The following is a 23,538-nucleotide window of genomic DNA, read 5'->3' as shown; positions in this document are numbered from 1 at the left end:
ACTTCGAAAACGACCAAAAAATTTTTTGTTTTTGAAATCGTGCTGCGTGCTTCCTTTGCTTTGACTTAGACATATGCACATGTCTGTTTGTGTGTGAAATCACCGATTTCTATTTTTTTTTTAATTTTTTTTGTTTTTGTGTATTTTTCAATGAATATTTTGGCAAGTAAAGCGTTTATATAATCATTTTTGACTCATTTAGTTGAGTACAATATATCCTACGCGTATATTTTTATAGGAAAATGGCAAGAAATTGGCACAAATTTTGAATTGTAAACGGAAAGTGGATTATGTTTGAAAAATGAAAATATTGAAAATGCATTTGAGAATGATTTTTAAGTAGACATGTGTTGGAAGTGAAAAACTACTTTTTCAATATTTCTATTTTGAAAAATTTTATTAAATTATTATTTTTTAATCATTAAATTTAATTGCTTTGAATATGCCAAAAATTAAATCGTAACTTCGAAAGTGTTACTAAAAATATACCAACATTTTTTCATACATAAATAGCATAGATAAATCAAAAAGCTAACTAGGTACCCCTTGAAAAGAACATACCTATGTATTTGATCCATAATTGTGTATGAGCTAAATTGATTAATGTGCTTATCACTTATGACATTCGCCATAATATATTTTTAGAAATTTAAAGAAATTTCAAAAGAATTCACTGTTTTTTTTTTGCTTGCAAACACCAACTGATAATGTTTGTAACTTCATATGAAACATAAGGAACTACGAAGATTCAGAATTCTTATCAGCTGACTTATTTTTAATGGTTTCGATGAAAGATTTCTGCAAATCAAGACTTAAGAAAATTCCGATCGTTTTACGAATTGAAGTTACTTTAATGAGAGTTACTAACCACAAGCCTTCCGCCTATTCCCAGTAACTCGCTTAATACGATAATTTTTTCTGTTGGCAAATATTTGGATCGTTACTCAGAATAATATATATAAAAGAGAGGTAATAAAAATTATGGGGAAAATAATTATATGCAGAAGTGTGGTGAATATGTTGAAGTTAAAAAAAAATAAAGTTAAAATAAATTATTCAAATTTATAATATTTTAATTATAAAAAAATGTTTTTCTTAAGTAATAATAATTCTTCCTAACTCAAAAAATAAAAATGTATAAATAATATATGTATATAAAAAATGTCATACTAAAAGAGATTTCTCTCTAATAACACAGCATACATTCTGAAATATGTTAATTAATTTATAAAAAAAAAAATATTTCTTCATTACTTAAAAAAAAACTCTTTGAAAATTTATTTTTAATAGATATTAATAAAATTGCAAAATTTCAGTGACCATTATCTAAACCAATAAAAACAAGTAAGGAAAAGCTAAGTTCGGGTGCAACCGAAATTTTCTTAATAAAATTTATTGATATAGTTTTATTAAGGTAACACACAGTATGACCCATATATACGGTATAAAGTCCAATAGAAAAACGAAAATCATCAGATATGGTATACGAGGGCTGAGGTAATTCCTGAATTGATTTCACACATTTTCCCCACCAAGCTACAATACATATATCTACTTTACGTTCTCTTATTTTGCTAAGATATCTCATATATTAACCGATATATGAGGAATAAAGCCCACCGTATATTTGGAAAACCTGTAATTAGGTAAATGGTTGCTAGCGGAAGCTATGACCCGATTTCAATAATTTTTGGAACAGAGACACACTATTAGAAGAAAAAAATTCCCGCTGAATTAAATTAAGGGGTTATATACAGTTAGAATTTTCAAGAAAATCGATTTTTTTGCGCTTTCTTAATATATATATATCTGAGTATACACACACAAAATTTGAAGACGATCCGACGAATATTTTCGAGGTTATAGACACATTAGTGTAGGCGCGCCGACTACACGTAAAGTTCAACGACGGTGAGCAAGATTTCTCATAAACCGCTGAACCGATCGGTCTGAAATTTTTACACAAGCTTCTTAACTATATTATATAGTAAATAATCGAATCGGTTGTCATAATATACATACCTGCCAAGTTTCAAATCAATAAACCAAATAGTTTGCTCAGAAAAAATTCTTGAAAAATGCCCTTTTTTCGACCTCCTAACTGTTTATAACCCCTTAAGACATCTGAGAGATTTACCGAAATTTTCGGTGAAAAATTACCCTTAAGCACTAAGTTCTTCATGTTCGGTATCCGGGGAATTGAAAATTATAGTTAGATTTTAAGAAAAAATTTTCCATAAGCCACAGATGATATGCAGTATTTGTGTTCTATTCCGCTATCTTCATCGGTTCCTTATGTATATTCATAGTATAAAGTGAAGGAATCATATAGAATTTGAAATTGAGTTGTATGGAAAGTAGGCGTGGTTGTGAACCATTTTTAATCCCTATCATCAGGGTGTCAAGAAAGTGTTATGTACCGAATTTAATTGAAATCGGTCGAGCAGTTTTTGAGATATGCATACATAACATACCCAATTTTGATAAAAAAATAATAAATTCAAATTTCTTATATTTTTATGTCATCGAAATTCGCATTGAATTGAATATAACGGTTTTGCGCAGATCGCGTGCGATCCATACATGCAATAAAAATTGATAATAAGGCAGTATGTGTGAGTGTAAAGCTAAGTTTGCCTGCAATAAATCGCATGTCTATGCAGATACAAACAAACAAACAAACATACATACATACTACTTGTTATATATGCTTAAAAATTCTTATGATTTCATTTATTTATTATAGACATAAATATATATGTATATAAAATTATTTTTAGAAATGTGTGTGTGCGATCGCGCGGGCGATTTCATTTGCCGCCTTCATGCCCAGCATATTAATTTATTTCATATATAGTTTTTGACTTTATTATTGTTTGTGTATAAATTAATGAAGTGCTTCGTGTGTATGTGTAGTGCTTAAAAAGTAGGCGCTTTTGTTGGCCATATGGTGTGCCTGCCAGTTAGTTAGCTGGCCTGCAAATACGCTGCTCAGAGAATACCTTGCCATCTACACTTATGAACATACAAACATACACAGAACTGTATGTATGTATATATGTATTTTCTTGTTCAGCACGTTCGTACTTTATTGTGCGGCTTCTTGCAGATCTCCGCGCACTAACAAACAAACACACACATATTGATATGTGTAAAGAATCTATTTTTTATTATTTCTAAATTGTTCAATTTAGTTGTTTTCTTTTTTTATGATTAGTTCTTCGCTGAATTGAATAATTAAACTTAAATTACCAATGGAAAAAAATTTCCGTATATTTCATGTGGCAATCGATCGGTCGATCGGCGCGGGTTTTTGTTGGTGTATATATGTTGATGTGTTTGTGGTTATTATGGCCACTCGTGTAGTGTTTGTTGTGGTGAAAGTGCACACACGCAATAAAAATGGTGCAATTCTCATAATGTGGAAATTTCAATTGCGAAAATAAATTGTTTTTGAATTTTTTTATAATTTTTTTTTTGATTCAGTGCAGCCAACAGCTGGCAAATGGGTCATATGTACACTTTTCTAGGACATAACTAATGTTGCGAAAATCATAATAATTTAGAGAAGTGTGTGTGAAGAAAGTAAAAGTTATTAGGAATTGTGGAATAATAGAAAATTAATTTTATAAAAAAAAAATTATCAAAAATATATTAATTTTTTTTTTAATTTTTTCCTATTACTTTTTATTAAATTGTTTTTTTCATGAACAACAAAAAAAAAGTAATTTATTGAAGAAAAATGTTTCAAAAATATTTTATATTTTTTATACGAAAATCAATCAGAAAAGAGATCTAAAATTTTTATTTTAATATAAATATTATTCAGAATTATTTTTCTAAAGAAAAAAAATTATTTTAAAAATAATAATTTAATCAAAAATTTTTATAAAATTATTAAAATTAAAATTTTATTTAGATTTTTTTAAATTTTGTTATTTTTTTTCATGGAAACCAGAAAAAAATAGTAATTCATTACAGAAAAGCGTTTCAAAAATATTTCTAATTTTAGTTTTATTTTTATATGGAAATCAATCAGAAAAGAGAACTAAATTTTTTTTTAATATAAATATTATTCAGATGTGTTTTTATAAATGAAAAAAAAAAATATTTTTAAAATAATATTTTTTTCAAAAATTGTATGACAAAAAAAATTATATAGATTTTTTTTAAATTTTTTTTATTATCTTTTTCATGGAAACCAAAAAGAAAAAATAGTAATTCATTACAGAAAAATGTTTCAAAAATATTTTTAATTTTAGATATATTTTTATACGAAAATCAATCAGAAAAGAGACCTAAATATTTATTTTAATACAAATATTATTAAGAAGTATTTAAAAAAAATTTAATATTATTTTTTTTACTTTTATATATTTAAAAAAAAATTTTAATATTTTTCAAAAAATTTTAAATATTTTTTTTTTCAAAAATAAATTTTAATATTTTTCAAAAAAATTTTAAATATTTTTTTTTTTAAATTTTAAATATTTTTTTTTTCAAAAAAATTTTACAATATTTTTTTATTTTTTTTTTTTTTTTTTTTTGTCAAGAAGAGAAGGAATAAAAAACATGTACATCGAAAATTTTTCAAAAATATTTTTAATTCATTTTTTTTTTATAAAAAAATCTAAAATAAAATGTTTAATTTTCAGTTAAAAAGTGCTTCAAAAATTGTATTTTAATTTAAAAATTATTTATTTATTTAAGTATTTTCTATATAAATACTTCACTTTTATTTTCATTTCTCAATATACAATTTCCATGTAGTAGATCACCTTCCCCGAGTGTAATTATTAATTTACACCTTCTGGCGTTGTCAAGTGCATGACACATGTGGGCAAACAACTACAAATAGCGCGTGTAAATAAATAAATGAATATATTGACAATTGCAACTACACTACTGGTGCAACAACTCTTTAACGTTTATGTAAGAACAAACACACACACTCACACACACACATATGCACTTGTAACAGCAACAGCTTCGTTACGAGAATTTATTTTCATTCACAACACTCAATTGAAGGTCGTATTCCGCCTTTTTTTAAGCCAAATAAACAAATCCCAACACCTACGCGTGACACTCGGCAAACAGGCAAACAAACACACGCACACATACACATATACATGTATTTGAGCCAGAAGCGCATGCTGGTAAATAAAGCGATCACTGCAAACGCACTGCTTGTTTACACGCTCACACACATACATATATATGTACATATATATACATTTACATTTCCACTGACTTTGTGGCATATAAGCAAATATACATACACGCTTCATATATGTTAATAGCTATGCAATAGAGTTTGAGTGCAATTGTAGAATCATTAACGCATATGCAAAATAGCATAACGCACACACACACATTGGCAACTGTTATATAACTGCCTAAGCGTATGCATAATTGAAATGCCTCAACACCTTCGCACCTTCGCGCTGATTGCTGATTGCACGAAGGAAGGAAGGGCAAACGCGATCTCGTATTTGAATGCGATTGAAATGCAAAATACATTAGATGCTATAACAACCCTGTTGGAAAATCTGTGTTCTACTTGCATATATAACCTTATAAAAAGTTGAGGACCCAAGCCCAAGCCAACTCTTGTTTCCTTAATTAACATATAACGGCCATTTCTACTTCTATTATTTGTGGACTTAAGTTCCAATTGGCAAAAAAAGAGTTTTCACTTGCTTTCTTCCAGTTTCTCGGACCTCCACCGTAATTCCATCGGCACACAGCTTCTAAATTCATTACCTCTATATCCTTAGTAGTAATTGTATGTAAATCCCATCGTCTTAGAATGAGGTAAGCCTTCATTATCCTCTCTAAATAGTTCACTGTTGTATTCAATCAGTAGAACTTCTCCTTTCTAAACCTAAGTTCTAAGGTTACTTCTCAGTTACTACCTCAGTGATTAGTAGTTATTTTCATTATCATAGGAACATGGTCTCCGATCTTGAGTTATACTGTGAATCACCGCACTTTTTAGTCGAAAATCAACGATTTATAGTATACTCCTCATCTATGCGAGCTTCACAATTCCATTTTTAGTTCGACAAATAGGCCAAGTTTTATATCAGTTTAAGTTTTCAGTCTTGTTGGGATCCAATAGTTTCCTAGGTGGCAGTACGGAGAGACATATATCGAATGCTCAGGGAGTAGAAGTCCGACTATAATCAAACTTTCTTTTGATTTTTACCTCATAGATCTTAGTATACATGGAATTTCAATTGCTACAAGAATCTAGTTTGATTTCATGTTGGGATCGCGAACTCTCGGTATGTCGAGAAGTACGTCTTTTATATGTCCCAAGATGATGTTTCCACTGCTGGGTCTTTCAATCAGAAGACAGTCAAATGACTGCGCGTATTTTTTATGCTGCAATCTGGTACAGTACTTTAGAGTTTCTTAGTACCAGTTAAGTTATATATCCCTCATCTCACCCGTTGTCATAAAACTAACCAAGCAAGGGTTTCACTTTGTATTTTATGAGTCCACGCACGTGCTTCATATTTCTCTACTTTTCTTCAGAAATTATTGCAGAATCATGCAATATATATTAGCCCTTCCATTTTTCATGTTTACAAAGTAATTAAAGCAAGATTTCTTACTCAGTTTAAAATAAAAAATATTTACTTAACCCATTAGAGAGATGACAGATAATAAAACGCTAACAATAAACATGACGATTGCAATACTGAAAATAGTGATTGTCTGTAGAATTTGCATGTTTACCTCGGGCAATAAAACTGGTATTGAAACACTAGACAGGTTTCAATAAATGCTAAAAATGCAAAATACAAAGGTTTGCCTGCCATTCATTAATATTTGCTTAACTTAACTTAATAGAAATAAAAAACTGTCGATTAATTATAAACACATTATTGCTTTCAACTTAGCTTGGAAATATACCGACAAATTTATGACAGCATACCTTTAAAATATGGGTACGAAAAAGCGCTTTCTGTCATGTGGGTGAGGTAACACCATTTGAGAGATGAGATGAGAAGTATGTAGCTGAGAGAAACGAGATGAGGGGTTGAGTTTTAGAATATATATTTTGAGAATAACTATAAGAATTTATAAAAAGTATGTATAGATCTATGAAAGATCATTTCAAATGCCTCTCTGGACTTATTCAGAAAAAAATTTCAATATTTTTCTGAAAAATATTTATGTTTCTAATAAGGAGTAGTTGAATCGTTCTCCAGTGGCATCAAATGAGTTCTTATGTTTGTTTAAATTTGAGATCTTATTACATTTGAAAGTAGTATATGAAGAATATGCTGAGATATCCGAAAAAGAGAAAGATCTACGAGAACAAGAGAACATACACTTCAAAGTAATCAAACCGAATGAACCAATATGTATCAGGAACTTTGTTGAAGAGTAGACTCATCCTAGACCTCGTTCAACTATGTTCTCTATGCCTATAGATATATTCAACTTCTCAATAGTGTTTGACCTGGTTCATTATTGGATCAGAAGATGGTTCAAGAGCAGGTTAAAACTACTTATAGCTGTCAAACAGCTGTCAAAATTATAAGAAATTGAGAGTACCAGTGTTGCATTCACTGACTCATCAAAGTACCCACCTATAATTTCATAAATTTTTAGTAATTGAGTTGAGGAATTCTGTAACTTTTTAATGGAAAATATATGCCTTCTTGCGTCAGCACATTATTGCATAATTTTCAAGGCATTCGCCAAGATTTCTTATTTCATATACATAAGTGTCTTCTCATGTAATTTTCAGCAGACACACGTGAAGCATATCTTATCTTGTTATTTCATTAGATGAAAAGAAGGGCACGAAGCAAACATTTAGGCAGTAAAATTTGTTGTAGAATTTTTGTAGAATTTAGCAGAAAAGCATAAGCAATTAGTAACAGCGAACGTCAGAGCTAACTATATAACTACAGTACCTCTAAAAAGTCTGTTGTGCAATCACGCTCATTTGCTTGTCGCTTATAATAAATATTCTAAATTATCTGTAAGTTCTACTACGAACGTTATGTTGCCCTTACTTTAAGAGCATTTTGCTTTCCCACTGCACTACTTCGCTGTTGCCTCGGTTGGGGGAAACAAGAGGTGAAAAAAGAGTTGAAAAAATATGCAAAAACATAATAAAATGAGTTAATGTTTTTCAACAGTTGACTAGTCGGCAACTATTTGTGTGCCAATAATCACAGTCGCAAACATACGAATTGCCAGCAGCAGTAGCAACAGCAACAACAGCAAAGTGAACTACTCAACCTCCACCTCAATGAGCAATGAACGTAGCATATGACAAGTCGGCGAGTTTCGCATTGTGGCAGCGAGATCTTGTTGAAGTTATTGCTTTCATATTGTTCATTTAAATACTCAGGCATACATACATACATATATACTGTATATGGTTATATGCATTTGCCATATGTAGTTGCTGTAGGGCGGCAGTCTACCTTTTATCTTTTTTAGCTAGAAGTATTTTGGAAAATTTTTACAAATTTCTTGAAAGCATTTTTTGTTTTTGGTATTGCAGTCGAAAATGCCAACACCAAAAATGTGCACAAATGAAAGTTCAATGCATTCGTGTAGAAAGCAAGCGGGTTTTCGAGGTCAATAGTGCATGCATATTTTTTGAAATATATTTTTATGTATCGCATCCTTTTTGGGAAAACTTTTACTGTGGGAGTTGGCTGAGATGGTGAAAATTTTTGAGTGCTAATACATAGCAGTTATATATATTAAAATTAATAAATTAGACCGCAGTGGTTTATAAAGTGTTTTCTATGAAAGTAAGGCCTCTACAGAATAAACAAAATGTGAATTGATGAATTTAGATCCATATCAATGATAGTCTTTTCAAAAATGGATTAAATCGTTTTCAAGACTTTTGGACTTTCAATACTCCTCAAAATTTGTTTTATATATTTTATAATTATTTAACAATATTTTCTGTCACTACAACAACAAAACCTGTGTTGTTCTGACATTTTCTGTATTATTCAGGTTAAAAGGGCATATAACTCAACTCGAAATAGGCAAAAAAAAATTAATCCCTAAATGAGTCCGTCTTTGTCTCCAAATTTCCAAACATACAAATTTAGATCACTTGGGTTTTGAGAAAATTTTTTTAGTATTGCATTTTTTCATTTTGTAACATCTTCATATTTGGATTTCAGTCATAACTGTATTAGTAAAATTTTCTAGTTACATTTATTATTAATATTAATTTTATTACATATAAAGGTATATATATTTGGTGTAGGCACGGCTTAGGTGGTGATGTCAGCCTTTAGTTGTATGAGGACATCAACGAGCTGGGCTCACATTCCCAATTAAGGGTCCGGACATTCCAGGTGCATGCCCTCAAATCGTGATTCTTAATACGTTTGCAGGGGTCCTCATCAAAAGTGGAGTTTCTCATCCGATAATCTGTTTGATTTTTCATTTCAAATCGTGGTCCTTAATACGTTTGCAGGGGTCCTCATCAAAAGTGAGGTTTCTCATCCGAGGCTCTGTTTGATTTTTCATTGGGGAGTTCTATTTATGTGGTGGGTCCCAAACCCTACACCAACCAGCAGAAGCGGGCTTCACCTTCTCACTTTAGCTCGCCTCCAAACGGATGTATGCTAGTTACTCAGAAGATACTTGGTCTAAAACCGGAAATCGTGAGCTGCTTGAGTAATATGCAAAGGAATCGCTCCTGGTCATTCCCAAGTGAATGGCAATCCGAAACTTTCTCTACTTATGACCCCATATATAAAAGGTGTATATTATATTTTCTGACCATAATGCTATAGCAAAAAAAAATCTCTTTTCGATAGTTGGCAACCCTGCATATTAAAAATTGCCATTTAGTTTTTTAGTTTTAGAAACATTGCTTACTATTGCCGAGAGAACTGCAAAAGGATGAAGTAATTATTAAAAAAAAACAAATTGGCAACCCTAGTATTATTTTATAATATAAAAATTCCATTTATATTTTTATTTTCAAATCAATATTGGTTTAAAGATATGAAAATGCTGTTCTCATAAGGTTACAAATATACCTATTATTCAAAATAACCAAAATTACTTTATATTTTCGATCTACAGGGTTGCCACTTGGATTTTATGTCTTCTGATTGGTGGTCATAAACTCCTAAACACTCATTTCTAAAACAATATCTGCGCATTAACAACACAAAAAAACAATAATAATAACACCAGCTACTCAAGTAGCAGCTTTTTAAACTATCAGCTCTCCCTAACCTCAAAAAAATTTAAATACCTACAAATTTGTGTACTATTTTTACTACGTGAATATATGCACTTGTGCGCCAACCAAATTAGGCAGCCAATTCCTTAGCACAATTCCCGCTTTTGTTCACGCGCCACACATTTAACACCTCATTTTCAACGCCTCACCAGCCTACCAATTAGGCGGCCTCTGTGCTAACTAGCTTTTGGGTCCCCCTACCGCTCAACGCTCACCGCCACCTACTCAGGCGCGAACTTCTTTATTTCTTAATTTCATGCATTTCGGTGTACAAACTGCCTTTAAGCTATCAGTTTGGCGATACGAACGATACGTACGTGTATGCAATTAGTGACATTGTGCCACTTGTGGCAACAAGTGAGCCACCAAAAAGCGCCCAAGTGAAATTCAAGACAATGCGCGGGGGATCGGCTTGTGCTTATAGGCAAATGGTGCTATGTGTTGCTATATAAAGGTAGAGCTGCATATGTGTTTGTATGTATGTATATCATCCACAAATAAAGTGGTAAACGGCACTTGAAACCCCACTTCAGCTCAATTAGTTGCTATAGCTGAAGAAAAATGAAATTTAAATTTCAGCAATATATTTTTTCAGGTTTTATATACATATGTATTTGTTTGTATGTAAATTTAAAGTAGCCCAAAAAAGCGCTCAAGTGAAATGTGTTCAAAATTTGTATTTTTTATTGAAAACTTCCGCAATAGCGACAACAACAACAACAGCAATAATCGTAAGAATAACAATCAAAAAAGGCAGACAACAAATTACTTCAGCGCATTTGTGTTGCGCTGTTGTCTTAATTGTTTGGCAACATTTATTGCACAACATTTATGCTAATTATACATATGTTTTTCTAAACTGTATATATACTATATATATATATAAATATAATTTGTGTACATGTGTGCGCTGTCATGTCTTGGCATTGAAAATCAATTCTGCTCATTTCTCGCAATGCTCTTCAACACTAGCAACATGTATAGCTACATGTGTACGAGTATATAAGCGGCTGTTTGTTGTTGCGCTTCGTCAAGCAGCTTTAATTGATTGTTATTGCCTGTATTTGCAGCATTTTAGATTTTTGTATTTTTATTCTTGTTGTTGTAGTCTTAAATACATAAAGAAATAAGTTTCAATGTTTTTGTGAAGTCAGCACGCAGCATTGTTTTCCAAAATTGTAACGAAAATCATTGAGACAAATGTATACTCATGTCTCTGTGTATGTATGTACACGAAAAAAGATCGTGAAATTTTATATTTTCGTCAGTGGGCGCCTCCATTTCATATACATACATACAAACAAACATATGTTCATACTTATTTATATATATATTTAGCTTTGTGCTGTTCTATAAATTGGTTTCTTGATCTTGTTTTCTGCCAGTTGCTGTTCTTCAAATATAATAAATAGTGTATGTATATTTGTATGTACATATTTCATTGCCTTCTGTCAGAGCGCGTGTTACGTCAGCGTTATTTATTTATATTTTGTTGTTGTTTTTTGTTTTTTGTTATTTTTTGTTTTTTGTTGTTTGTTTTTTCTTATTTCTTATTTTTTTTTGCGTATCTCTGTGACAATTGCAGAAAACAGCAAAGACAACTCGACTAGCCGATAAACTGGAAATTGTAATGACAACTTCAACATGCCGTTTTTGCGCGAACTCATTGTGAATTTCTTGATTCGTCGATTTTGTTTGTTGTTGTTTTTAATGTTTGATTTATAATTTTTTACGTTTTGTTTATTTAAGATTTCTTTTTTTGGCTGTACTCATTATTCGTCAAGGTTATAATCGCGACACTTTAGCGCCACTGTCACATAAATTGGATTTGTTATGTAGGCTTTTTGCTGTTGTTTTCGAGTTATTTTTTTGCATTGTATAGATATTTTTGTGAAGTTAATTAATAAATTCTTAACAATTGTTGTAAATTTTTACAGCTGTTGGCTGGTAAATTTTTATAGAATTTAATTATGGATAAAAAAAAATATTTTTATAAAAAAAAAAAATTAAAAAAAAGATAAAAAAATTAATTTTTTTTATAATATTATTTCATCCTATATCCTATCTATCTAAAACTGATACTGGAGTAATCCGTAAAATAAACCCATTTTTCGATAAATACCCAACTATCGAACATATGCATCAATTTGATGGTGTTTCTTCGAGGGATTATGACAGCGGTTCTCTAAAAATTTGTAGCCGCCTACGTCGAACTCGGTAAAAAGAACCGGATTTTTGTTGTTGGTTGGTGGGCAATATCCATCTTTCTATATTAAATTTCAAAATTATGTGTCTCATTAACAGCTGGTTTGATGGACAGAGTCATGACTTACATAACAGTCTTGACATTTGAAATATTAAAATTCTTTCATCACTTAGCTCATATGCTAGTATGATATATATGTATATATGTTCTTTGTCGCAGAATTGCATTTCATTTTGAACTCGATTAAAATTCGATAAAAAATCAATGTAGAAAAATGAGATTTTTATTTTGTAGGGTAAATCAATCTAAATCAGCGATTTAATCGAACTAAGGCCGTTTAATTCAATTGACCGTTCAATTAACTCCTGTGCGAAAAGACTATTACAGGCATCGACTTAATTGAGTCAATTAAAAATTTTTATACAAATAAATATGAAGATAAAAATAATAATTGCTAGATTAAGTGGATGGAAAATGACTGTTACAGCTTAGACTATTAATGCTGACCAGTTAATTGATTATTTAACTCCTGTGCGAAAATGATATTACAGACAGCTCCTTAATTGAGTCAATTAAAAAAGAGTCTACAAATAATCATGAAGAAGAAATTAATAATTGCTGGATTAAGTGGGTGAAAAATGGCTGTTACAGCTTAGACTACTTATGCTAAAAATAATAATAAACATTTGAAAAATTCGAAAAAAATCTTAGTCTAATACATTGAAAAAAAAAATATAAAAAAATTATAAAATAAAAGTATAAAAGTTAAAAAAAATTATTGAGGTTAAAATACAAATTTAACGGAAAAAATCATTAAATGAAGTGAATTTTTTTTTATTCAAAAATTCTTGTACTAATAATTTGGAAACGTAAAAAATCGTAAAAAGTGAAATCTATATTCTTGCAATGTAAAACTATAAAAAAATATTAATAAATAATATATTAAAAATTAAATAAAAAATATAAAATTGAAAAAAAAATATTATAAATTATAAAAAGCCAAGTATTCTTATAAAAAAATCTAAATTTGAAATGAAATTGAAATGAAGTGGAAAAAAACAAAAAAAAAACAAAAAATAAATTTTTTTTTCAAAAAAAGAAATCCTAATTAATTTTCTCTTTCAATTTTCTAACAGTGCAGCTTCTTCAACGACATTTAAATTGATTCAAATCGACGCTAATGACATTAAAGCAAAAAAACTGAAAGTTTCCCCCCACCAAAAAATACACTATCTCTAAGGTGTTACAAGTGCTAAAAGATAAAAATTCCGAAATCAAATTAACAGTAAAAAGTAAAAAAAAAAAACAAAATAATCAACAAACAGCACACAAAATGCAACTGAGTACAACGAAACGGCAACGAGAGCGGCACTTGCCGCCCAAAAACAACAGCAGCACAACAACAACCTCCAACAGCAGCGCCCACTCATGCAGTTATAGCAACAACAACAGCAATACAAATCATCACAGCAGTCGACTGCCGTTGCTGGTGCTGCTGGTGCTCCTGCTGGCCGCCAGCAGTCACGGCTACAACATCGATCTGCCCAGCTATGTGACGCACGTGCGCGAACCGAATACAATGTTCGGCTTCAGCATCGCATTGCATAAGGGCGCTAGCGGATATGCACAATCGAATTCGTAAGTATTTTGAAGAATGAATGAAGTGCGGAAGTGTGGCGATGAAGTGGAAATATTTTTTTTTTATTTTTAATTTTTTGTTTTTTTTTTGTGTTTTCGAAGTAACAAGATACTAAAATTAAGATGCCGCTGCATCTGAACTGCTGCTGCTGCTGGCGACTGCGCGTCAGTGCATATTTTATCGCTCATAATTCATTTATGTATGCAGTAGGCATGAAATGCATTTGTTGTTGTTGTTGCATTTTTTTATGCCTCAGACGACACAATAACTGTGAAATATGCCGTATTTATGATACTCATTTCGATTTTTATGAGCTCTTATTTGATGCGACAGTACCGTTAATGCGACGTAAATAAATATTTTGCCTTGGGTGACATTTGTTTTGAAGACTCGAGATTCCTCTCTTTTTCTTAAAATAAAATTTTTAGATTTAGAGTTTAATGGATTTATTTTTAATTTTTTTTCGGAAATTGGGCGCGGTCCCGCCCTCTACTGAGTATTTTGTACAAATCTCGTAAACTATTAAATATATATCAAGTCTGTAACTGTCTGGGTCGTTTCATACAGGCACTTCCTCATACAGTCTAAAAATGAAGGAAATCGAATTATAACCACGCCCATGGATCAAAAACTATATATCCGAAACTACCCGAAAAAATTCAATGAAATTCGGTTCATAATATTGTCCAATGATCCCATAATATGTTATGAAAATATGCCAAATTGGCTTACAACCACGCCTACTTCCCATATACCAGAACTTTGAAATCGACCTGAATCGTTTACTGTACAATATATAAAGTAAGCAGTAGTGAAGATATCGGTGCAGAACTTTGCACAAATTCTGCATTTATAGTGTGGAATGGTCCTTCTAAAAATCTTCTGAAAATATAAAAAAGTCTCTCAGATATTTTAAAGAAATTCGGACAGAATATTTTTCTTCTAGGTTAAGAAAGTTTAGTTTGAGGTATATGGTTTCGAAAGAAGTTATTTAGTGGATCTCTCGTGATTTTTAAAAATTAGCAAGTCTCGGGAGCTCTTTGTCCAGTTCAAAAGCTTTGTAGTTATCTGATTTATTATCGGTACCGCATTTTATATATAAAAATCTTCAACTTATAGGGTCTAGGGCACTTTTGAAACTGCTAACCTCGTTTTATCCCGTAAACAAAAAGAACATGGATTACTATTTTCAATTCCTCTTTATGAGTGTTAGTCTTCTCATTATAATTTAGACTACAGCTTTTTGAGATTAAATATCGCCTTTGTTGTTGTTCTAAGTAAGTTCCAATCCTTAACTTCGTCATAAGAAGACTATATCGCATTTAAAATCTCTGTGCAATTTTTGTTTACCACTAGAACAGTCATATATGTATATATCCATCTCCCAGAACAGACTTTCAACTAATCAAAAAGTAGAGAAACATATCTACCAAAAGATCTCGTCAGCCCAAGTGTATTCACCCTCGAAGTCGAAATCTTGCTCGGAACCATCCCAAATGTATGTCTTGAAAGGAGTTGTATACTACGTACTATATATTCTAGAAAGATCTAACAAAAAAATTTTCCATTACATTGTAGACAAATTAGTGAGAGCATCTCAAAAATCTCTTTCACTAATTCCTATAAAGTTCTAACAAAAAATATATGTCTCCGAAAAACAAATCACTTAAGCAATAAGTAAATAATACAAAAAAAATATCGACTAAACTATAGATTATCTCACAACGCCGGCTTTGCTTCTCACATTCGAGAGATAAACCAGAAAATATAATCACACACTCATTGAAGAATAACACCGGCTTAGCGCACAATGTGCATAGGCTAAGAAGCGATAACCTTTTGAGCTGTATCAAAGATATCGCAGACGCCGCGCCGCTACGAAAGAATAATCTCACAGCAATGCTATTAACCACAGTCTATACATATACATACATACGAATATGTAAGAATGTGTGTGAGCTTAAGCGTTGATAAGTGCAGCTCGATGCTGTTGATGTGTTTAGCCCGCAGCAAGCCATTCAAAAGTGATATTGCAGTTTGAGATTAGCACAAACACACCCATCACAAAGGCGCGAGATAGTGCGCTTAAGCGCCTTGTAAATTAACTGTTGTTGTTTAAATGCTCACATAGTCTATACATACACTTGATACAATCGCCGTTGATTATTTTTTACATTTGTTGAGAAAGGAGCAGGGAAAAAATGAAAAATTAAAAAATAGAATATTTCATGTCTCTCATAAGAATATACAGATGTGTGTCTAACCAACTGCCTCTCCAGTAAATTGCTTTAAATTCGCGATTTATTGCTGTTTTATGAGCCACGCCACATTCTGTGTTTATGCCTCGTTTGAGCGCCGCGCTCCAACATTGATTTTACAATTTTTTATTTTATTTTTTTTTATTATTATTTTCACACCCCACATGACAGACGCCTGTGAACTCTCATATAGTTTTGATGGGAAAATTTACGATTTGGCACAGTAACGCCACTTTGTAGGCCTTTGTATGACCTTCGCGCTTCTTTTGGCTCTATTGCTTCCTTCTATTGAGCAGTGCGCCGCATGTATACCGTTATAGTTATGAAATTGATTTCGAAATAATGATTTACGATTGTTGAAATTGAACCTTGTTTGTGAATGAAATTGGTGATTGAAGTAACGGGTGATTTTTTTGAGGTTAGGATTTTCATGCATTAGTATTTGACAGATCACGTGGGATTTCAGACATGGTGTCAAAGAGAAAGATGCTCAGTATGCTTTGACATTTCATCATGAATAGACTTACTAACGAGCAACGCTTGCAAATCATTGAATTTTATTACCAAAATCAGTGTTCGGTTCGAAATGTGTTTCGCGCTTTACGTCCGATTTATGGTCTACATAATCGACCAAGTGAGCAAACAATTAATGCGATTGTGACCAAGTTTCGCACTCAGTTTACTTTATTGGACATTAAACCAACCACACGAATGCGTACAGTGCGTACAGAAGAGAATATTGCGTCTGTTTCTGAGAGTGTGGCTGAAGACCGTGAAATGTCGATTCGTCGCCGTTCGCAGCAATTGGGTTTGTGTTATTCGACCACATGGAAGATTTTACGCAAAGATCTTGGTGTAAAACCGTATAAAATACAGCTCGTGCAAGAACTGAAGCCGAACGATCTGCCACAACGTCGAATTTTCAGTGAATGGGCCCTAGAAAAGTTGGCAGAAAATCCGCTTTTTTATCGACAAATTTTGTTCAGCGATGAGGCTCATTTCTGGTTGAATGGCTACGTAAATAAGCAAAATTGCCGCATTTGGGGTGAAGAGCAACCAGAAGCCGTTCAAGAACTGCCCATGCATCCCGAAAAATGCACTGTTTGGTGTGGTTTGTACGCTGGTGGAATCATTGGACCGTATTTTTTCAAAGATGCTGTTGGACGCAACGTTACGGTGAATGGCGATCGCTATCGTTCGATGCTAACAAACTTTTTGTTGCCAAAAATGGAAGAACTGAACTTGGTTGACATGTGGTTTCAACAAGATGGCGCTACATGCCACACAGCTCGCGATTCTATGGCCATTTTGAGGGAAAACTTCGGAGAACAATTCATCTCAAGAAATGGACCCGTAAGTTGGCCACCAAGATCATGCGATTTAACGCCTTTAGACTATTTTTTGTGGGGCTACGTCAAGTCTAAAGTCTACAGAAATAAGCCAGCAACTATTCCAGCTTTGGAAGACAACATTTCCGAAGAAATTCGGGCTATTCCGGCCGAAATGCTCGAAAAAGTTGCCCAAAATTGGACTTTCCGAATGGACCACCTAAGACGCAGCCGCGGTCAACATTTAAATGAAATTATCTTCAAAAAGTAAATGTCATGAACCAATCTAACGTTTCAAATAAAGAACCGATGAGATTTTGCAAATTTTATGCGTTTTTTTTTTTTAAAAAGTTATCAAGCTCTTAAAAAATCACCCTTTACATATGTGCTGTAGTTCAATGCGTGGTTAGAGGAACTCTTCTTCAATTGTGTGAAGTAGGCATGGTTGCTAAGTAGCATTGATTTGGTTAAATGTGTTCAAATAATAAAAAATATGAGAAAACAAATTACCAGCAATGGTCAGAATTATTATATAACTTCACTATAGTGAACTCACTATATGTTAGGTGGAAACATCGCGTTTAAATGGAGGAAATCTAGCTAAAAACTTGGTTTGGAATTTCCTCATACCTTCATTACATATTAAAACACTCCGAATGGGATTCATTTGATGGTTGGATGGATCAGATGGTTAAACAACTTCGAACCTAACTAAATAACATTCAAGAATCTACAATATACAAGCTACTTGTAAGAACCGATGTTAGAACCAAACCGATTTTCGGGAACTGTGTCACAATTTGATTAAGAATTTCATGCATTGCTTATCCTCCATTTTCGAATAACTTCGCCTACAGTTAATCAGTTCTCCAGATTCTAGATACTCTAGAAAAATTTTTGGTTGTTGTTGAAAAGCAGAAAGTAGTGGAAAAAAAATTTAGGGAACCTTGGTTACCTCGTTCTCATCACCTAGAGCCAACTGTAGAAAGAGAATTCATCAATTAGTGGAACATCAATGACCCTAGAGAAATATCTATTCGGGGTAAAACCGAAATACTATTCGAAATGAAGTCAAATTCAAAAGTCAGAACTGTGCTTCAACGATTGGTTTCTAAAGAAACTTTGACATCCAAGAAATTGAGGAAATAGGATAGCTGATTTTAAAAATTAATGCGTAGTTGTTCTATAAGAAATACTTCGAAGAATTTCACTTCACGGCGTAGGTTGTCAGTTAATGAGATAATGAAGAATACGAAACTATAATATCGCTGAGTAGACGATAAAGAAAATAATGATAGAATTCATTCATGACCGATGAATCGAAAAAAAAAATTCTTCGAAATACTACGAAAATCTAACACTAATGAAAAGGTCACTGTGAATAAGAGTGAATCAGAACTATAATTGGTCGAGAAATCTCTGTCGAAATTATTCAAGATTCAAGTAATTGAGGAAAGAGTATCACCGATTTCTAAAAAAAGTATTCAAACCGTTCCCATGACAGTCGGTTCTACGTTACCGGAACGGACCCGGATTTTTATCCGGCCAAGGACTGTTAAATCGGCAGCATTGCTCAAAATTATTTGGGGAATGTTTTATGCCGCTACAACAATAACCGATTTCTAACTTATGGATGCGGTAGGTGTGCTATAAGGAATATTTTTATTGTACTGAGGAGGCAGTGAATTAAAAAAAATTATGAATCGAGCGTAATAGTCTCCCTCTGAGTGGACGATATCGAAGAGTAGGGTAGTAATATTTTTTGATTTTGTGTATGGAGATGACTCGGAAAGAGATATGGGATACCACCGTAAACCCATAAGATGCCATCTAGGCATATTAAAAAATAAATTTTCTAAAATCTAAAATTTCGCCGATGTTATGGTTAAGTGAAAATAATGAAAAAAAAAAATCTTATTTTTAATATAAAAAAATATTTTCGAATTTTTGTTTAGATATACCAAAAAAAAAATTGAAAAAAAAAATATTTAAAAATTGAAGTATTTACATTATTTGATGGATAATGAAGCTCAATTAATTATCAATAAATTCAAAGGAAATACCTGCTTTCCTATGACCTAATTTTACGCTTTTACGCTGATGTGTTATATCTTAAAGGCAGATATATGAATATACGATTACCCATGTGTCTTCAATTCCCGGGAAAATTATTCACCAACGTTTTTTTTGTTATAAAAATATTTTTGTTTATAATTCTTGGTAAGTAGGTAAATTACATATCTTGCCATCAACATATAGTCAATGCACACATACATCTATACATCACAAATTACTCAAAAAAAAAAATAAAAGTAATAGCCGCACTGATAAATGGTACATGCACTAAAAGCTTTTAACTGCATATTTTCCCTTTGAGAAAAGTAAATAAATGCCCCACACTACCGCCCTTTGCTTGCTCCGCGAGCGTGTTGAGTGCATTTTACACACTAAATAAAAGCAATTTGCAGTCGGCTTGTAATAACAACAACCCCAGCAACAAAAACAACAACAACAGCCTCCAATGTAAACACAATGTGAAAACAAAAAGCTGAGTGAAAACGCCACATTTTCCTTATTACCACATTTGGGCCAAAAAGGCATACAACTAATTTGTTTATGTTGACGTTGGGAAGCTGCAGCTACATGCATATACATATATGTGTGTATGAGTGTATGTACCGTTAAGGTAATTTAGCTGAAAATAGCATCAACTATACACAATAAATGAGGTGTTACTTGCAGCGTTGGGTGAAACTAGGTAGCCGAGGGGAGAGCTGAAGCAGCTGGTAAAAGCGGAAAAGTGAAGGAATTTCTTTTTATATATTTATTAGTATGTGTGTGTGTTTGTTTGCGTGGGTGACTTTGCATGAATCACGTGCTTGTTTAACTGATTACAAAGCGCAAAAATATTCACAAATTCCGAAACTGTCAGTTTCAGCGCAGCGAAATTTATCAGCTGCCTGGCAGTAAATACCTAAGTTATCTAAGCACAAAAGAACAAAACAACAACAAAATATTAATAACAGTAATAAAGTCGGACGCAGCATATTATTATATATACACTGATTGTAGTACATATGCATAGTTATCTCTTCGCTGTAGTCTTCGCAGCAAAGCCGCGTGCAACAGTATCTTCTCAACGCTCCAAAGTGATTTTAATTGTTTTGCTGAAGTGCTATCTCTTTGTGCGGCAATCAGCGTTTGACGCATTCTAATTTCGTTCATTTCGTTGACAACAGACAACAGATGACAGTGTACGGTTGCCCGCCGGCAAACAGTTGCCCCCTCCAAGGGGCGCCTGAGAAGCAAGTATTAGGGCAATAGGTAAATGTTTGTAGATGGCGTTTCTTTTTTCTTTAAAGTTTCTTTTTAAGTTTATTTAAAATATTTCTAAAATGTTTGAAAAAGATTGAAGACCTTTTTAGAAGATTTTAAAATATTTTCTCAACATCAAAATTAAAAAAAAAGAATCCATAAAATCAATTTCCTATGAAGGAACATCAAGATCTTGGAACTCAATGAATACAGAGGTTAGTCCAAAATTACTTTGCAATTACTTTAGGCTAGAAAAGTTGACTTGAAGGAGCTTAGAAGCATGTGAGAGCACGTACTCTCGAAGTATCTTACCAGCTCTGCAAAGGTCCAGCTTCCATTGCTACCATTGTTACATTCTACATTTCCCATCTAAGATAGAAAACAAGCACAATGAGCCTAATGATGCCACTAATTAGTTGATTTATTGAGACATTAGGATTTATATTTTTTAGACGAGTAAGGATAGAAGATATGATATCCCTAAAGGTATTTATATGAGAAATTTTATATTCACTTTCTTTCTTAAGGATTATTCTTTTGTAATTCATTTATAAAAGATGAATCGAGAGAAAATGTTTTAGTATTAAGAAATGAAAAAAAGGAATTCATATATAAAAAATTTCGTTTTTAATTTCGATATATTTGACTATATAATATGGACCTAGAATATTAGTAAAAATTAAAATCAAAAAGAAGATCATATAGTTGCCTTTATTAAGGAAACAAATCCCAAAAAAATCTTATCTTTCTCCAATCTAAGAAATTCAGATCTTAAAAAATTTAATGTTTTTTTACTTAACCACCATTGCAATAGAAATACAAAATTTCATTAAACTTCATTAGATGTAAAAATTAAAAATTTAATAAAATTAAAAAATAAAGCGGAATAATGTTACATGTCAAACACAGGGGTTCGGAAATAGTAACTGCAGACACACCATTTTTTTGGGGAAAATACTGATTGATAAAGGTAAAGATTAAAAAATGTTTAAAAAAAATAAGTCGAAGGTGGGAGACGACGTGGAAACATGAAGTCATATTCTCAATTACTGTCCAGAGTTCGCACGACTGAGTTTGAAACATCTGGGTAGTCATCTCATTAACGAACCAAGCGAACTAGCTACAACAGACCTCAGCCGTCTAGAAAACTTCTAATGGGCGCGTCAGTGATATACATATAAGGTTCTCTTAACGATCTACTGTCCAAGTAGGATCTGTTTGACCTTCAAGACACTTAATGTGGCGGTCAGCCTCTAAACCTAACATAAGTTTTTTGTAATAAATCAAATGACTTTTTAGAAGGATTAAACAAAATAAACGCGAACCGAAATTATCCAAATTAAAGCTTTCCCCGCACTGCTGAACGACCCACCCTAATGTCAAATGTATTATTGTCACTGAAGTAACTGATAATAATAGAAATTATGTGACATTACAAAGCGTTGCTCTTCTTATCGCAAGTTGAATGCACGGCATGCCACAAAGATGGCAATTCAAATTTCGTAAACAAACGTTGAAGAGAGTATGATGTGAATGGCGGCAATGAGCCGACGTGATGTTATTCAATCAAAAGTAAATCAATAGAAAAAGTAGCAAAAAATAATTGAATTTCGTTTACCTTGCCAATTGAAGCAGTAAAAAAACAAAGCTTGAACAGCAAAATTATAACGGCGAATTCACTGAAAAGAGATAAAAAGAGGAATAGAAAATGAAATAAGCTCCGTTTAATAGAGAAATAAATAAAATGAGCAACTAACTACTTTTACGGTTAAACAGTTCAGTGCAATGCGGTTAAGTTTAAGTTGTGTACGGTGTAATGCCGCCAGCGAATTTGGGGCATTTACACACGCCGGTCAAGAGCACAAAAGTAACTCACCCAATTCGCAGTTGTTTGTGACCATAAAACGGCGCACGTAATGCCCGCTTGTGGGGCCGCCGCGAACACAAGCGACGTTCGAAGTCTCTTGCACTCTATAATTCTTATTTTCGGCTTTCACAACCAGTCGACCAGCGATTAAGCCATATCTTACAAGCACACTTGTTGCTCTGCTTAAAATTTATTGGCATTTGGTGTCGTCGGCTGGTTGTAGCTGCCTTTTGCGGGCGTTCTGCGGCCATTTGACATTCTCTACGGCACTCTGAAATCCGCGAAATCCGCATTGTTGCCCATTGTTGGCCTCGCGTGGCGCAGGTTTCCTTAAGCAGTCATGCGTATAAGCGGACGGAGCGCAAGTTGTTAGCGTTCCTCCGAGCAGCAGCAACAGTTGCACCGCCTTACGCTTGTTTTATGCTCAGCATAGCTTTTACAATTTTATTGCCTAGCTTGTTGATGACACCATTCAAGCCCTGTTTTTTCTGTGTTTTTTTTTCTTCTAAGCGCTTGTCCGTCGTCTCTTTGACAAATCTTTCGATCGAACCGTGATCGGTAATCATTGGCTTTCATGGCTTTGTTTGCAAATACATATTGGCAGAATCAATAAACACATTCAATCGCTCTGTGTCTTGTGTGTTGTGTAATGCGAGTATGGCTAAAG

The 23,538-nt window shown here is 32.6% G+C and overlaps 1 protein-coding gene across 7 annotated transcripts in view; it reads left to right on the top strand.

Annotated features, from left to right (window-relative positions):
* The window catches only part of LOC105218149 (integrin alpha-PS2), an 80,535-nt gene that overhangs the window by 1,294 nt on the left and 55,703 nt on the right, over positions 1–23,538 (top strand). For 6 of the 7 annotated variants that reach the window (XM_011193552.3, XM_011193550.3, XM_011193555.3 and 3 more), the window contains exon 2: positions 13,601–14,102. In XM_011193552.3, the coding sequence (XP_011191854.2) occupies positions 13,798–14,102 (305 nt within the window). In that variant the 5' untranslated portion in view covers positions 13,601–13,797. The remainder of the gene's footprint in view (positions 1–13,600; positions 14,103–23,538) is intronic. The other variant, XM_011193551.3, reaches the window with a different exon arrangement.

The sequence above is a fragment of the Zeugodacus cucurbitae genome, chromosome 5 (genome assembly GCF_028554725.1).
Source record: "Zeugodacus cucurbitae isolate PBARC_wt_2022May chromosome 5, idZeuCucr1.2, whole genome shotgun sequence".
Lineage (NCBI taxonomy): Eukaryota > Metazoa > Arthropoda > Insecta > Diptera > Tephritidae > Zeugodacus > Zeugodacus cucurbitae.
The sequence above is the reverse complement of the archived record's forward strand: the minus strand, read 5'-3'. Positions and strand labels throughout refer to the sequence as shown.